At 31.6% G+C, this 17,753-nt stretch overlaps 4 protein-coding genes and 1 long non-coding RNA gene across 5 annotated transcripts; 2 read left to right on the top strand and 3 right to left on the bottom strand.

Annotated features, from left to right (window-relative positions):
• Positions 1-271: 271 nt before the first annotated feature.
• RpS18 (ribosomal protein S18) lies at positions 272-1,232 on the bottom strand. The gene is made up of 3 exons (XM_040723615.2): positions 1,084-1,232; positions 583-859; positions 272-520 (listed from the first exon to the last, which is right to left on the bottom strand). The coding sequence occupies exons 2-3, from the start codon at positions 857-859 to the stop codon at positions 339-341; spliced, it is 459 nt and encodes a 152-aa protein (XP_040579549.1). The 5' UTR covers positions 1,084-1,232; the 3' UTR covers positions 272-338.
• A 954-nt stretch (positions 1,233-2,186) lies between these two features.
• LOC121128080 (large ribosomal subunit protein eL34) lies at positions 2,187-2,936 on the top strand. The gene is made up of 2 exons (XM_040723645.2): positions 2,187-2,343; positions 2,406-2,936. Exon 2 carries the CDS (start codon positions 2,466-2,468, stop codon positions 2,820-2,822), a length of 357 nt encoding a protein of 118 aa, XP_040579579.1. The 5' UTR covers positions 2,187-2,343; positions 2,406-2,465; the 3' UTR covers positions 2,823-2,936.
• Positions 2,937-6,285: 3,349 nt separating this feature from the next.
• LOC121127884 (uncharacterized) lies at positions 6,286-7,503 on the top strand. The gene is made up of 2 exons (XR_005867935.2): positions 6,286-6,793; positions 7,054-7,503. It is a non-coding gene; the product is annotated as an uncharacterized lncRNA (long non-coding RNA).
• Positions 7,504-8,134: 631 nt separating this feature from the next.
• On the bottom strand, positions 8,135-10,992 carry LOC121127883 (G-protein coupled receptor Mth2). The gene is made up of 7 exons (XM_040723451.2): positions 10,841-10,992; positions 10,392-10,778; positions 9,871-10,076; positions 9,431-9,509; positions 9,207-9,370; positions 8,600-8,750; positions 8,135-8,537 (listed from the first exon to the last, which is right to left on the bottom strand). The coding sequence occupies exons 1-7, from the start codon at positions 10,990-10,992 to the stop codon at positions 8,204-8,206; spliced, it is 1,473 nt and encodes a 490-aa protein (XP_040579385.1). The 3' UTR covers positions 8,135-8,203.
• A 16-nt stretch (positions 10,993-11,008) lies between these two features.
• Positions 11,009-13,164, bottom strand: LOC139906913 (uncharacterized). The gene is made up of 4 exons (XM_071892544.1): positions 12,882-13,164; positions 11,441-11,606; positions 11,265-11,380; positions 11,009-11,200 (listed from the first exon to the last, which is right to left on the bottom strand). Exons 1-4 carry the CDS (start codon positions 13,113-13,115, stop codon positions 11,009-11,011), a joined length of 708 nt encoding a protein of 235 aa, XP_071748645.1. The 5' UTR covers positions 13,116-13,164.
• Between the last annotated feature and the right edge of the window lie 4,589 nt (positions 13,165-17,753).

Genomic DNA, 17,753 nt, shown 5'->3' with positions numbered 1-17,753 from the left:
AAAATTGAGACGTCCCAATACCATATTTAATCTAGCTGTCTTACTATGAAGAGATCTTCAATTATATCAGACGGTGCATAATTAAAAACATGTAATTATATCAAAGGCAAAGATATTAATCGTTTGTACAAGTTATTCGACTAAAATGCCAATTAAAAACGTCGAACATTGCTACAATTTTAACCATTGATACTTAAATGTAGCGGAAGCACTTTATGTAACAACTCTAACAAAATGGATTTCAAGCATACCCTTCAATGACAGACAAGTATTGGAAGAAAATTAATAATATATTTCCAACATAATTGATGTAGCACAGATGAATAGATGTTTACAGATTACTTCTTCTTGGATACACCAACAGTTCTACCACGACGTCCGGTAGTCTTAGTGTGTTGACCACGAACACGGACACCCCAGTAATGACGAAGACCTCTGTGGGCACGAATTTTCTTAAGACGCTCCAAATCCTCACGAAGCTTAATGTCCAAGGAATTGGACATGACTTGACTCGTCTTGCCTGAAACGATAAAGGTTCACAATGAAGTTAAGAGTAGGATTGACTCATGTTTTGGTCCTTACCCTCTTTGATGTCCTTTTGTCTATTCAAGAACCAATCAGGGATCTTGTATTGTCTGGGGTTCTGCATGATGGTCACAATCTTCTCAACCTCATCTTCAGACAGTTCACCAGCTCTTTTGTAGAGGTCAATATCGGCCTTCTTGAGAACGATATTGGCGTATCGTCGTCCAATACCCTTGATGGCGGTCATGGCGAACATGATGTTACGCCTTCCATCAATGTTTGTGTTCAAAACACGAAGGATGTGTTGAAACGTAGGAGAGATCACCAAACTCATCTAAAATAGGTCAAATACACAATTAGTATCCATTGGATTACTGTTCCAAAGACGGAATCAAGGAGAGGGACAAAGGCTTTGCCTCCCTCCAAATTCTGTTCAATCATTGAAATTACTCTTCCTGGGGTTTACGACGGCAAATACTATTACATTTGTAAGTAGAGCCGTGAAAAAGACCAGGGTTACAATGGATACACATGGATTGCAAATTATCCGAATCTTACCTTCTCAGGGCAACCAAGGGAAAAGAAAGAGACACCGGAAGAAGAAAAGCATGAAGAGAGGATAGAAGGAGATGACTTTTTTGAAACGGAGTAATAAACTATAAATCACGCAACCTACCATAAGACTTTAAATGGTTCCCATTGTCGCCCATTTTGTGGGCCTAAACAACCCAGCTTGTTAACAATGACACCCCTTTTTCATTAATATTAAGGAAAAAAGTGCACTATTGAATTTCAAAATGGGACGAACAAATAAAAGGACATAAAGCTAACTGTCTATCAAAAATATATCCCTCCACTGGATTGTTTTATTATATATCAGATCCCAATATGTAATTACATTGTTATACAATCTTATTTCCATATTTTAGACAATAATTTAATACTATAATGGAAAGAATAAGGAATTTTTTCTCATCCTACGTTTCTCATCATAATCGAACAAAAAATATAGCTATAATTGTACAAATTTAGACATTTCATAGGGATTTTCAAGTACACATTACTTTGACTATGTTCAAATATCAGTATTTATCATTGACATCTAATAGTATTCAAGGCACTTGCTATGTTTATTAATAAAGCAATTTGATGAAGTTTCATCAAAATATATTGGAAATTTGTTCCTGTTATGTAGTTAAAATATCAACTTTGAGTCCCCAAAGATGGCGTCTCCTTCAGTAATAAATGTAATTTATTACGTCACTAAAAAAGTAAATCTACTCCAATTTTCCTAAATAATATAGTTTAAATAATTTAATAAAATGGTGATAGGGTAAAGATATAAAATACAGTGCAATTTATATTTAATATCTCATTTACGGAAAGAGTGACTCTGTCAAGGCAATTACCAAAATTTATACAAAAAGCTTCATAATTAATATGATGTTTATTCTTTTTATGCGAATAAACTTATTAATTATAAAGTTTTTGTAAGTAAAATTATTTATTTTTGTCTGACAAATGAGAGGTTGTACTTTTTTCTTATAACTCCTCCATGCTTATAAACATAAGTAAAAGGTTGATGACGACATGCAGAGTATTTTAAAATTGTAAAACAACATATTTTTTATACAGCGTACCTAAGACCCAATGAAAAGAGCTGATTCCCTTACAAATGAGGAAAGTTCAGCTGATGAAAGCTATAAAAATAAGTTCGGAACGTAGCATGAATGAAGCAAAACAAGTTCGAACCGAATCCAAATTCCTCTCTTCCTTTTTGCTGAAGGTAGCGTAGCTAACCCCACGTTTTCAATCGTCGTGAGTTAAAAAAATTGGAAATTTCGTTGCGGATCTCGTGATTAATTTGATTTATTTTGCAGGATCCCCCTTCGACCGTGTCCGTTACGTGAGTCCTTTAGATTTCCACTTGTTAATTAAAAATGGTTCAAAGAATCACCTACCGCCGCCGCCTCTCCTACAACACGAAATCTAACAGGAGGAAGGTGATCCGCACTCCCGGAGGAAAGCTCGTGTTCCAATACTTGAAGAAGAGGCCCTCTGTGCCCAAATGTCCCATGACTGGATTGAGACTGAAGGGAATCAAGCCCTCTCGCCCCGCAGACAGAAAGCGTCTCTACAAGAGAGAAAGGAAGGTCTACAGAGCATATGGAGGAGTCTTGAGTCATCAAGCCGTCAAGGAAAAAATCATTCGCGCCTTCTTGATTGAAGAGGAGAAAATGGTCATGAAGTTAAAGAAGACGCAAGAGCTCGTTGCTGCGGCTGCTTCCAAGGACTAAGGACTCCTCTTGATCACTCTCACCCATTTATAATTATCATCTGCATTCAAGGGTGAAATTAAATATATATTCATGTATATTGAACTATATAATAAATAACACCTTTTTTTCCTATATTCTTGAAAACACTCTCAGTTTCTTCTTTATTTCGAACAATATAGTGTTAGAGAGTTTCTATTTCCAATTATAATTGTATATTGGCGGGGTGGGGAGGACTACAAAATGAGTACATAATATAAGCGAATCAAGATTTAATGTAACTGCACATAACTCTCGGAAGTCGTACATATTTTAGTTCCTTATATAAGTTATGTCGCGTTTATCTATGGAAATAATATATGTAAGATAATGTGACAAACTCGACTTTCAATTCATGAAGTTTCTCCATTCGATAAACACAATTGAATAATCGTTGTAATCATGCAAAATTTATCAGATCAACTAACGCAAGTCTCATTGAAGATGCTAAAAGTGACTTTCTCAACAGCAATCATTTAATTTAATATTAGACTTTGTCTTGCATGTTCTTTGGTTATTCGAAATAATTTAGTAGAAACATTTACTATTAGTTTTGACATGAAGCTGTTTTTCGTGGGGCATTCACTTTATATGATGCCACTAATTTCTATTTTTAAGAAACCTTCGGTGATATTTTCGGCTTTGATTTGTAGCGACTAATATATCATATATTAATGGGAAACTTAAAACAAACTCAATGAATATTCCGATTCTTGAATGTGATACAAGAAATACATTTGAGGTTCCAAGAAGAATAATGCGAAGTACATCTACCGTGTCTAGGCCTGTCACGATGACATTTTTCTGTGCGATTAATTGCCCCATAAATGGTTGCGATAAGCGATCATATTGCCGTTTTGATACCATTTTCAACTTATATAATGGTAATGACATAATAATGCAAGTACACTCTTTCGAAAACTTTGATTTTTAAAGAACACTGGACATCTGGAAGACATTTAAAATATCCAGAATTAATTAACTAAACATGCAAAAACAATAAATAAAGTTCTTTTATACAAAAATGCTTATGAATAAAAACAACACTAAATAAAAAGGATGTAAACCAGATTCCACTTCAACAAATAATAAGCATTAGGCTTAGACTTACAGGCAAAACTGCCAATTAGGACTTAAGTGCAAAAAAGGGTAAACTAACAAAAAGCAAGACTGAAAGCGGATGCCTCAACCAGTCATATGCAAATCTGTAGCTTCTTTATTCTTGTAGATTCGGAGCAAGAAATACCAAAACTTTTGAAATCCAGTTACTTTGAAGCGTGGATGGATTTTATTGCCAAAAAATTATCGCTCATTTTAATTTATCGTACAATTAATCGATTTATTGCTACAGGCCTAACCGTATTCATTTAGGAAATGTACTAAATATGATTTTATCCCAAATTCTTAAGAATTGATTTGTCTTTTACAAATAATATATAAAGAAGCCTTAATTTTTGAAAAAATAGACATTGATTTTGTACTTTTAAAGAAAAATTGATTCAGGATGAGTTTAATTTTTCCATTGACAAGATATTGTATGACGATACTTTTAAAGTGATTAATTATATCTGATACTTGTTCATTTTCATTTATTGGATAAATTTATAATACTATTTTTAATTTGTTAAGTTTATAAACCCATGTTCAAATATCATTATTATAATCATAACGATAGAAAAATAAACTGAGATTACTAAGCTTCAAATCTTTTATATAGGTATCAACAAGGTTAAACTAAAAATCTTATGAATGTACGTATAAATAAAAATATATATATTTTTTTTTGACAAAATAGCATACTTATATATATATATTTGGTCTGAATTGAATATTTTCCCTTAGACTTAATGCAAATTTCTATCAAATTTTTATTATGTAAGTAGTTGGAATTTTTTTTTTTTTGGGGGAGGGTTGTGCAAAACTTGTGATGAAATTTTTTAAGAATATTATAGAAAATATTTTTCATTTTTTTTTACCCCAACTCTCATGTAAGTACCTTAAACTTGTTGCTAAATTTGTGAAATATCTTATTTTATATTGCTGGATTTACAAAATATAAATATATAATAATGTTTTGGTTTTGGAAGAGGAATATTTTTCGATCAGCTTTTTTTCATTTATCAAAAAGAAAGTTTATATAATTATTTATTTGTTATTTTTATTTAAAAAAATATAGTAATAATGTTTGATCCACAGGAAATTAGGATAAATTTATAAAATCCTCCCAGAAACTCCGGAAAGGACGTCAAAAGACAACTGTTGATCTTAATAGTCTTATTATTATTTATTACTTGCGTTAAGATACATATGATTATAAACCCTTTTCACTAATACCCAAGGCATACTTTATTAAAAAAGATGTATTTGACTAATCCGAACTGTTGAACATTCAACAGACATCTGGCCATTAGAACAACATAGATTTGACAATTACAGCTTGAAATGCTTTATTAATGCTCATAGTAAAACTCAACCTCCCAGTAAATTGAAGTCTACACATTGCGTGCGAGGTGACCCACGGTGTCTTTTCAAATACAGTGTAGATGGCCCACCGGTGGGTCATTTCAAGAATTTAATTAACTTCAAAAAACATTGTGTAAACGGGGAAATTTTAATTTTTTGACCATTATTTTTTAAAACATATTGAGTATACATGTGAATGAAAATAATCAGTATATTTAAAAACTCCATGAATAGGGCACTACCTTCAATAATTCGAGTACTGACATTGTGAAACCTTTAAACTACCGCAATATAAATTTCTTAGGAAGATTTAAAGACCTTAAATTTGCCCCATTTTAAGATTTGATCAAAGGATGTCCTTGGTGACCAAGGTAAAAGATATGGACTGCATCTTGTTTCAAATGCCGGTATGTTTTTCCTCGCATGGAAGCAAGAGTTTGCCTTGCTACTTGGAAATCTTCTGGCTTGAAGTGTTGTTCACATAACACTGAGTATTGCTGATGGTCTCCAGAGTGAACCTTTAACGTCTTCTCATCTCAGATAAATCTGCCGTGTAAGACAAGACTTTCATTTGAAGGGAATTGCAATGGTCAATAACCCTTCTCTCGAACATCCAGGGACAGCAAAAGACGATGGCATATTTATAAATTATAGCAATTAATAGCTCACAAGTTACAAATATCATAATATTGAAATTTGCAAATATGAAATATTATTAATAAAAAATATAAGTAAAACTATTATCTATGAGTATAAATCTAAAATTTTTTAACTAGTTATAAGTTATAATAATTAATAACTCAATAATACCGCAGGGTCACACTACGTAATCTTATGCGATACTAGAGCCCTCAAGCAGTCAACAATTATATTAGCCCACGCGAAAGTGATTCACACAAAGCTTTAATTCACATTCTAAAAGTTAAATTCAAAATTAATAGAATTTTATTCACATTACCGTGCAGATAATATATAACTTTTAGTTTGCTCGTGCACTATTGATTAAAATAGCAAGTAGTAGTGTTATAAAATTGCAACTACAACAAATACTATAGTATAATTGTTCATATTAGTTTACGAATAGTAAATTCTCATCGAAAATGATGTTTTTCTCAAAAGCAGATTGAATGATTTGACCTAATGCTTGAACAGATATTATTAGGACTCATTACTGATAATATAAGTGGTTTATAATATTTATATAATAATTAATAATGATAATATACAAACGGTCATACTCCCATAACTTCAAAATAACAATATATTCGAATTTCGAATATATGAAAATGTTCATTAACATTTTCAAGAAGTTCGAATCGACTCAATCTGGACCGTTGTATTAAACTTATAAATGTAGCGTCTAGGCTAAAAAATATCTTTGAATATATATTCTATTTCCCTTACGTTTCATTATTTCCTGGATGTTCGAGGGGCCTGGTGTGCAATGAATAATGATAGAGAGAGAAGAGCAACGTGGAGATAACTCCGAGGTAAGTTTCTGTACATCTATTTGTACATCCTGGATTTCTTTCACGGCTCTTTATGTTCCAATATAAATTGCCGCTGTCTATACCAGGAATAATAATTACTCCTAAGATGTGTCATTCATTAAGAACACATTGTTCTTAATCTAAGGATATGCTGATAGGAACAAACAACAGTTACTCGTTGCTTTATTTTATATTGAGAGTCAATAATATATTTGAATATTCCTGTTTTACCTTTTATTTATATTTTATATCGTGCGCAGAAAATTGCCATGGAGAAAAATGCCTCCAGATAACAGTTACCAGCATCCGACTATTTGATGGTGTTGACCAAGACCATGAATAAATCCAAGAAGGCTACGTACGTTTTTGAGCAGTCCATGCTACTAATATTGTACAAGAGTGGATGGATAGCAACATGAAGTTCTGGTCCAAGAAACCCCTCAGAGAACAGATTTGGATCCACTGGATTACTCTTATTTGGTGGAAAGTTGAGAAGACGGCCTAGAAAGTTGGCTAACAAAATATTGGTACCCTGAAGACCTTCGTTAACCAGCTGTAGAGGATCATGAAAAAGGACTACGTTGCCAATGTGTGCAAGGGGTTCTCGAGGTGGTTGGAAGCTGTCATTGAGGCTGATGGTGGCCGGATTCATAATTAATATGCATTGTTATAATAAAAATATTATAAAATAAATTTTTTTATATAAATCATCCTGGTCTATTATATGTAGTTTAATAACTATTTAGAAGCAAGTGTACATACTTTTTCTACACTCAGTATGTGTCATATGTAAAAGTACATACAAGGATCGAAGGATCTCTTAATCTACATGGGACAAGGAAGGAAATAATTGATTCTTTTCTGAAAATGTAATTCCATAAATTTTATTCATTTTGTCCCCATCCAAAGTCTCTGGGAACAAAATAACCGTTTTCAACTCACCATTCTGACTTCAGCCCCCTTATTAAGTTCCTCTACATCTGACATTATTAGCAAATAAGCAATGACCTATTAATTTCATATTGATCGAAAGAAATTGTACTTGTGTTATACTATAATTCACCTATTTGACAAAGTATCAGTAGAAATCAAAAACCCCTATATTTATCTCTCTGATCCACTCTAAAATTTCTTTTCAGTTGTTGATAAGTGATAAAAAAAACAGTACATTTACAATATTTTTAGTCTTTGGAACAGTTAGGCGTATTTGATTACAAATAATTAATTTATGGAATGAATTAACTAATACTTATGAGTAATTATTATTTTTTTAAATATTTACAAATATATATTTCAATACTTCATTAATATTATTAATTGAGTAATAAATTACTGGAAATATTTTACTTTGTACTTTATTCATCTAAAATAATACTAATTATGTTGGAAGGACTTTGGATTTGTTTGAATTCATTTAACTGAATCTATTGTATCCAAATTGGTATGGCTAGTGCCCATTGAACTTTTCTGACGATTTCTTAATTTTAGCCAATGGGATCCATCTGATTGATTATTCTCACCTGTTTTAACACTTGAACCTAATTTTGAATCTTTTTTGAGTATAACCTCGATTACATTTCTTTTACAAACAAATATAAGAAAAACATAGAATCCTTGAAGCATGTTCAATATATCAGTAAAATACCAAACTTCTTGAGGGACAATTCCAGAAGTTCCCTTAGCCAAAATCTCGAATATCCAAATAATACCCATTCCAAGAAATAACTTCATGAACAAGGCAAATCTTTAATAGACGTTAAATATATTCATAAAATATATAGTCTATTTTAAGGATATAATATCTACCTATCCAGAGATTCTCTTTGATTTTTAAAATAGGATTTGGCAGCTCTTTGAACTTTCAAGATTGTCATGACTGTTCCAAAGAACATGATGGTGTTGATTAACAGCATAATGAGGATGGGAATATTGAAATAAAGGAATATGGCTTCTTTTCCTAATAAAAAGAGATTGTATCAATGAAAGAAGTAATTAATTTTTATACAATACAAACATTTTTGCTGAAAGGACATAAGGTATTTTCGACGAATTTTATAGGTTTCATACTTGCTTCTATTAAGTATTTCTGATTCATGTCTGTTACCTTTCACATAATTTAAGGTCTTTGCTCTTATCCATAATATGTGATATTTAAATTTATAAATTGTATTCAATGGTTTTTTCTATGATAAATTTTCCCGCATAATACAATCAATTAGAAATACTCAAGTTCTATAAAATTCGACAAAATTACTTTAGAGCATGTCGCACGGTGAATGGTCTTTCTGCAAAAATATTTGGAGTGAAATTATTGGACACGATCACCAGTGGTCTTTTAAATGTGATTCTTGTGTAATAAGGATGCCAAACCTAATGATTCAAACTAATATAAATATTAGTGGAAATTTCTCACCAGCAAAAAAACATTGCTTTTCACCAAATCTTGGTTTAAATTTTGAGCACTCAGGAGCTGTTAATTCCACAGTGATTGTAATGACAGTGATAATTAATGGTACACCATAGCCAATAAGTCTCTGGATAGTGAACCTTTTTTGACTATTTGTGCTTGTAAGAGACCTAGATATATATAATTATATATGAACAAAAAAAAGAAAAATCTATTATCTTTAAACTTACTTCATTTTCATGAATATTTCGGAGCTCATTAGTGTCATGAATGTAAAAGATACAAGGAATGAAAACTGCTGAATATATCCTGAAAATGTATAAATTTTAGTGTATTCTGCATAATATGAAAAATGTTTAATTAATTATTTAAATATTTTCAGATTATTTTATATAAAATATATCGGTAACATTTTAATTGACTGTATATTTTCTTTTTTTTTTTTTAAATGGATGACTATTTAGGATATGACCTTTGCTTACTTAATAAATAGTTTAATTAATAAGATTCACGATAAAAAATTAAAATCATCCTAAAATAAGTCACATAACAACTGAGAATCTCATTTTTTCTTTCAACTGTTTTGATACCCTCTGTTCCAAAATTGTACAATGTTTATTGAGTACGGTACAAGTGTATAAAAGATTATTATATTGTTCGTTATAATTACCAACTATTTGACAGATGAGCAATGAAATGGACATGAATGCAAACAGTTGATTAAAGCTCAAAACTGTAAATGCTACGAATAAACCAACAGTGAAATGCCTCATGAGTCTTGTGTAATGATTGAGTAATTTTTTTCCGTATACACTATAGATAAGTATTGTGAGGAACAGAAAGAAGGCTGAACCAATTAATATGATTGGATAGTATCTGAAAAAACAGTAAAAGAAGAATCATTTAAAAAGTAAAACATATTCAAAGGATACACAGTAGTCAACATACATAGTGCCGATATTAGTAGGGGGCCGCCCTTAAATGTAAAAATAAAGACTTTGCACCCTCTAAAATTGAAAGATTTCATTATTGTAAATTGCACGGATGCAAAAGTCCTGCACATCTTTCTTTGAGCGGCCTCCACATATTCTGAAATTGGCACTGTATACCCATGACAAATAATACATATATATACAATATGTAAGTATATCATAGATATTCACTCAAATAAATTAGTTATAGTAGACCTACTTGAACTTGGCCTTCCCAATAACTTCCCTGCAGACATTTCCCATAAACTTTTTTTCTTCAGTTATGTATACACAATATTCGTTAACATAGTGATTACTTCCATCGATATCTATGGTCAAATAGGTTCCATTCTCTTTTGAACTCTCCAAATAAAAGGATTGATAGCATTTTGACAGAATGACGCTTTCATATCCTTCTTTACATGGACTAAGTGTTCTCTTTTCAAAGTTTACAACCCCACCGTTTTGTCTTGTTCTGAAATGAAACATGTTTGAAAACTGAGCATGGTTCTCTTCTAAATCCAAAAAGGTTGTGATGTTGTTCCAATCAGGAGATATACAAGTATGATTTTCCTTTAATAAAATTTCTCCTGGATTACAACAGGTGCTGTTTCATTAAAGAAAATAAAGAAGTTATAGATATAGTAAGAGGGATAACTACAATGGTACCTAACGCAAGGAGTAGCCCCATCACATGGATAGGCTTGGCAGTAAAATAATTCAGACCTCATAAAACTGGAAGGAGTGCTTAAGTCTGAAATACTATTCTTCTTTATTGAGGTTCCAAAGCAGTAGGTTGGAGAGGAGAAGTTTAAAGCCATTGGCTCTCCACGTCTATTAAAGGAAATTCCAGAATACGATATATCCACAAACTTCAGATTTTTTTACTAAAAATTGCTCGTCGCATTTATTTACTTTGACAGTCTCGGGTTTTTGGCTATACGTAATGCAATTTAATTGATTTCCTTCTTCATTTGTTAATGTATCTTCAGGACAACATCGGTTTAAATTAGGATTCATAATTGCATTCTGAAAAGGGGATCCATAAAAGTATAGTTATTTTGTAGGGAAGTTAGGGAATTATATTCCTTACATTTGCTGTAATAAGTTCACTATTCCGTAAACAGAAACATCCTTTAGCAATAGTTTCCCATCCTACGTTTTCATCTACACAAGTAACAGTGACACAAAAATCACGTACATGTAAACCTTGGATGTGAAATTTGATGGAATTATTACTTTTAAGAGGAAAGGTCATAATAGACTTACTCTTATGTATATCTGGAATGAGAAGAGACCCATTGGAACTAATCTTGAAATCAAGTATATCGTTTTTCAATAAGCAATTATCGGGACAAATGATTTCATAGACAGGAAGACTTGGTAATTCGTCCGCTTTTCCACATGCACTTTTACCATATGTTTTCTCATTATTCTACAAGGAAAGGGTTTATGAATATTTTATCACAAGTTGAATGATAAAAAAAAAACACTTTCATAATAAGTACACAAAGACGTTTCAAAAATCAACCTTGAAACAAGGCTTAGGATTAATATCAGAGGACTTTCTGAAGCTTTTAGACATTGGGAACCAGCAAGTTTTACCGCCCTTTTTTAAAAAACTAGAATTTAATTACAAATTTTGTTTTTAAGAATAAAATAATTATCTCCCTTAACAAAATTGAACGGAGGTTATGTTTTTACCTCTGTTTGTTTGTTTGATGGTCACCAAGATTACGGCAAAATTTACAAATTGATTTTCATCTAATTGACACGAAGATAATATTGGGTCACAGTAACAGGCCATTAAATTTTAGAGTTCAAGGTAGTACAATACATAATCTACCATAACTTTAGAATATATTGAGGTACAGAGCTCAAATTGGTTTCCTTGTGTAGTTTAAATAAAGATATATATAGCTAAAGATTCGGAGGTTTGCGCTGTATCGAGTGCCCATTCTAGTTTTTTATTTGTTTTCAAAAGATTTTTTATTTTAGAAAAGGGTATTTATTCATTTTTTTCCAACGAATCTACCCTGTGCAGGGCCTCTAATGAATAATGATATAATCAAGCGCAGGACTGGTACAAATTCTCCTCTTTAATCGTCCCTGTTAAATGTCTCTCTGCCTTCCAGTTCCGACGGCCCTGTATACAGTATATATTTTGTAAGTTACCCTGCCCTAGATTTGCTAAATTTGATTATTTATAAGTGCTATTTAAGACTTTATATTAAATTTATATTAATTGACTCTTGTAATACAAACATTTACTATAAATTGATTGGAATTTTATTAAGGTTCTTTGAATGATTAATTTTAAAGAACTTTTGTCCAAGGGTAAGAAATTGATTAAGAAATTCAAATTTCATCAAAACAAACATAATTAAAAGCTACAGTATTTACATTGTAGTAGTTTTCTTCTACTTTGATAATTTTAAATGCTGTTAAACTTCAAAATATTAATCGAAATTTAAGAAACTATTTATGAAGGGGGAAAAAATGAGTATTATAAAACTAGTCGCTTAGTGACAAAAGGGTGTGGCCCTCTTGTGTATAACATTTTTGAAGAGGTGAAGTATTTTTTTTTTTTTTTTGGGGGGGGGGAAACATTCTATAAAATAATCAAAAAAAATGTAATATATTGAAAATGTTACAAGTTTATTTATGTCCACAGAATTTGAGCAAATCAAATTCTGTGGACAATCCTTACTTCACAGCTATCGTAAAAGGAATATCTATTCTCTCCACAGCACAAGGGCACATTTGGTCCATAATCATTTTTCAGCCAAAAAAATTGTGGAATTAGATTATCATGATGACATTCGTGATGATCCAAATCGTAAAAGTTGCAGTCATGATTCTCATATATGTACTCTTGGGAATGGGCACTTCTTCCAAATACACAGCATGTTGTGAGAACAAGGATTTGCCTCAGAGACAACATTTTACAACTAAAGAACCTGTATTCAAATTACATATGGATATACATATATTTTGTAAATATATTACGTATAAATGGATGGAAATATATGAATTTGTAAAGGAAGTCATGAGAAAGTGTGATAAGGTGCTGAGAAGTTTGTGTGTATAAATACACAAATGCAGGTCATTCCAAGAATTTAATCATTCGTTTTGTTCCTATTCTTTATTTCTAAGCTATACATGAAAATGAGTAATTGAATTGATTCTAGGGGAACAAGTCTTCAAATGAATGATTATTTGTAATCATATTTGGAAAATAGATGAAGATTTTAATGCTAAAATAATTACGCCAAATATTTCATTTATTCAAAATTTTAATTTTAATAATCTAGAATAATTAAATTAGTATTGTCACAAAATAGGTATCGGTATTTCCGTACTTTTTGATGCTTTTTCGAATACAAATCCTCTATATTATATTAATAAACTAAAGTTTCTATTTATGTCTCTATGAATATCTAAAAATGAATCACATGGCAGACTTTATTAGTGCTCCATGATGTATATCATAAGCATATTTTGATCAAAGAAATAACAATTAAGTCGTATTAGTGAAATATTTTAGGCGTGCGCGTATAGTCTCGAACGTGTATGCAGGGAGCACTATATATAGTGCTCCGTGATGTAAATCATATAAATATTTTTTACATATGAACTATTAATGTAGGTGTATTAATTAAATATTGCAGGCTTGTGCATGTATGACAAGAGCACTGCTTCTGTTTTTATTTTTCTCTGATGTACTCGCATATAATCGCATATAATTAATGTGCATTTTCAGTATATATTATGATTTGGACTAAATATAAACGCTGGTACGTTAAAATATATTTTGTTTGTTTAGAGGGTTTTAAAAATTAAAGTACTCATCAGGGATCCTAACATTTTTTTTTTGTCTCAAACTAAATGGGTTTTCATTAACAGCGCTCACATTTTTTTTTTTAAATAAAACAAAAACGGTTTGAGATATCGACGATTTCTTTATTTCCCGTTAAAATATTTTCAAGTTAATTTATAAATGAAATTCGATATTGTTTGAATGACCACCACGTGCATGTTTTACGAAGTCCAATCCTTGAACCCAATTTTCGACTACTTTTCCGAATAAATTGGCTGAAACTGCAGCAATTTCGCGTTGAATATTTGTTTTGAGCTCTTCTAACGTCGACGGATTATTGGTGTAGACCAGGGCTTTCACTTGACCCCAAAGAAAATAGTCTAGAGGCGTTAAATCGCACGAGCGAGGTGGCCAATTGACTGTTCCATTTCTGGAGATAAGACGCTCACCAAACTTACTCTTCAATAAATCGATTGTAACATTTTCTTTGTGTGAAGTCTTGTTGAAACCACATATTGTCCAGTCCATATCTTCCAATTCAGGCAAAAAAAAAAAAAAAAATCGGTTATCATGGCGTGGTAACGATTTCCATTCACAGTAACGTGGCGATTGTCATCGTCGCCTAAAAAGTACGGCCCAATGACACCGCCAGCATGAAAATCCACACCAAACAGTAATTTTTTGGGGATGTAATGGCGCCTCATGAATCACGTTTGGGGTTTTCTTGGCCCAATAGCGCATATTTTACTTGTTAACAAAGGCATTGAGCCAAAAATGTGCCTCATCACTGAAGATGATTTTACGTTGAAAATCAGGATCATTTTTGAATTTTCCTTCAGCCCATTTTACGAATTCCCGACGTTTGAAGTGGTCAAGCGGCTTCAGTTCTTGTGTCAGCTTGATCTTATACGGGTGTAGGCCAAAATCTTTTGCAAAATTTGCCACAACGATGTCACAGAAATAAGTGACGAAGTTCAATCTTAGTTACCATCGCCAATGCAGTTGTACGGAAGTCATGTTTTTGTTTATCTTTGAATGTTGGTCACCATAGTTATGGCAAAAATTTCAAATCGATTTTTATCTTACTTGCTATGAAGATTGTATATGATCACTATCGAATTTTGGGATGTCAAGGTTAAGGTAGATCAAAACGTTAAAAATACATAATTGACCATAAATTTAAAACATATTGAGGTATAGAGCTAAAATTGTTTTCATTATTTAAAAAAAAAAAACATCCAAGCTATAAGTTACACAAAAGGTCAGACACGCAAAATGAATCATCACCAAATTGAGATACAGAGCTGAAATCATCTACTGAACAAAGAAATAGTACTGATTCAGTATTCTGACATCATCACTGAAACAAATTTATATTCACATCATCTCTAGAGTAAATTGTTAGTATTATTATAAATAAGTTTGGAATAAAATTCATATTGTAGAAAACACATGAGGGATTTCTTTGCACTTTCTGACACACAATAGGTGTAACATATTCATTTATAACACATATTAAAGTATTAATTAATCTGTATTTATATATATATAATAAAGGTTGTGTCCTTCATGAGGGCCCACACCGTTGGACCTATGAGGCTGAAACTTTGCAAGAGTATCTCTTTTGAACCTGGTCAGGGTAAGACTGGATTGCCAATTTTCGGGGAGGGGGTTCATATTAGGGGGGCGTATTTTATACCCAAAACACAAAAAGTTATTTTTTTTTTAGCTCAAGGAAGATTAGATAAGGGGGGAATTCATAGCTCAAAACATGACTGGCGCGTCTCAAATAACAACTATACAAATAATTTTTTTTTTTTTTAATTTATTAAAAATCAAAAAAGACTAATGGTTTTCCTTCATATAAAAGATGTCTAATATTGAAACAATGACGTAGATCCCCGAATTAATCAAATATTGTATGCCTCTCTTGATATAGTCAGTAGTAGAGATGTGCCGGGTAGAAAACGATACGAATATCGAGTAGGTGTACGAACAGCTATTATTCAAAAATCGGTTAGTGGTACGGAGCCGGCTATCAAGTTTGATAATTTATAGGTACGGATAACAATCCACATAAAATGAAAATGATTTCATAATCATTTTCATCATCTAAGTTTAAGAGACTGTCCACACGGAAACGTTTTCTGAGGATAACTTAAGATATTTATTCGTTTTGGGCTTGCAAACTGGGCTCTGATTTAACCTAAAACGATACTTTTTGAAAACAACTTCGAGAGTGAAATAAACTAAAAATGTCGACCCCTAGTTGAATTGACAGATATAACCAACTCTGCCTAGCAGCTTGTTTATGTCAGATCTAAAATCTGCTGTGACAAGGGAGGAAAGAGAGAAGGAAATAAACATGAGCATTTGATAGAGTTACTCTGATGCCGATCCCCGATTCTACTCTTGTGTCCGGCAAACATGAAAACTCTTAAGTACATCAAAATTATATAATCCCCCCCTGTTGCAAACACATTCTGTTACCGGTGCTTTGGCACAAATGAAATACAATACAATTTAAACTTCCATCCAAATATACGACAAAAGTTTTTTGCGTATTGGATTAAATGGATACTAAGAAAATAAATAAACATATTACATATGTTTATTTATTTCTAATGAAAATATTCTCAATTTATTGCGTTTGTTTACTAAATATTAGACTTAAAGAAACATTCATTATCCTTACAGATGAGTAATTTTTTATTTGTTCATGGCGTCAGAAAAAAAAAAAAAAATATTGCTCGGAATTGGGCGTCTTCATATTCCAATAATTATGCTGTTCTTGAGATATTAAGTCATTATCGTGGCTAATGTTCTGATATATTCTTGTATGTAGTTTTTTTCTTTTTTATCGGACATATAATGATGAAATTATATAAGGATAAACTATTCGTTTAAAGCAGGATTAGGTTATAAAATCTGTATATAAAGTAGTTGAACCTTATGTATTATTTATAATAATGAAATACTTATATGCATTTCTTTTCTATTTCAATATAATCTTTACAAACATATTAATCATTTCAATAATTTTATATAGATATTGCTACGCAATTAATTTTACTTTCATAAGCTGCAAAGTACTAAGTTGCAGAGTAGAGATTGCTAAACACAATTACCTATCAATCCTTGTCAATCACAAAGGAAATCATATTCTCATTGTTCACATGGAAGAGTTATGCACTACAATAAAGATTTTCATGGCTAAGAACCTCTGTAAGCTATACTTGGCATGTCTTAGAAAATCTGATAGACAAGGAGCTGAGGTATAAAAAGATTTTTATCCAAAATCAGTTATTCAATTTCTATACAGAATTCGCCAATTTAATAACAACTGGAATTTGTTCAGGAGGCTGATTGAAATTTGAAGCCACATACAAAAATGGCACCATTGTCAAGTCTATTCTTGATAACTAAAAACACGTGGATCATCTTCAGTCGTTGTCAACTATAACCAGATTGCATAATGATTGTCATTGTGAAATTTGTTGCATTGTAAGAATAAAACGTACTTTGCTCCTAACTAGTGAGTTTATTTTAAATGGAAGAAAACCAATCTACTCTACAAAATGCATGATTCCTTTTTCCTACTAAGTTTGTGTCAAATGCCATGATAAAATAGATCCGGGACTCTCACATCCCTGTTAAAAAAGTGCAACTTTGGAACATATCAGCAATGGGTTAACTACCAAAACAAAGAAAATTTTACCACCTCTCTTATCAGACAAAAGCTCAATCAGTCTCGTGATAACT

The sequence above is a fragment of the Lepeophtheirus salmonis genome, chromosome 13 (assembly GCF_016086655.4).
Source record: "Lepeophtheirus salmonis chromosome 13, UVic_Lsal_1.4, whole genome shotgun sequence".
Lineage (NCBI taxonomy): Eukaryota > Metazoa > Arthropoda > Copepoda > Siphonostomatoida > Caligidae > Lepeophtheirus > Lepeophtheirus salmonis.
The sequence above is the reverse complement of the archived record's forward strand: the minus strand, read 5'-3'. Positions and strand labels throughout refer to the sequence as shown.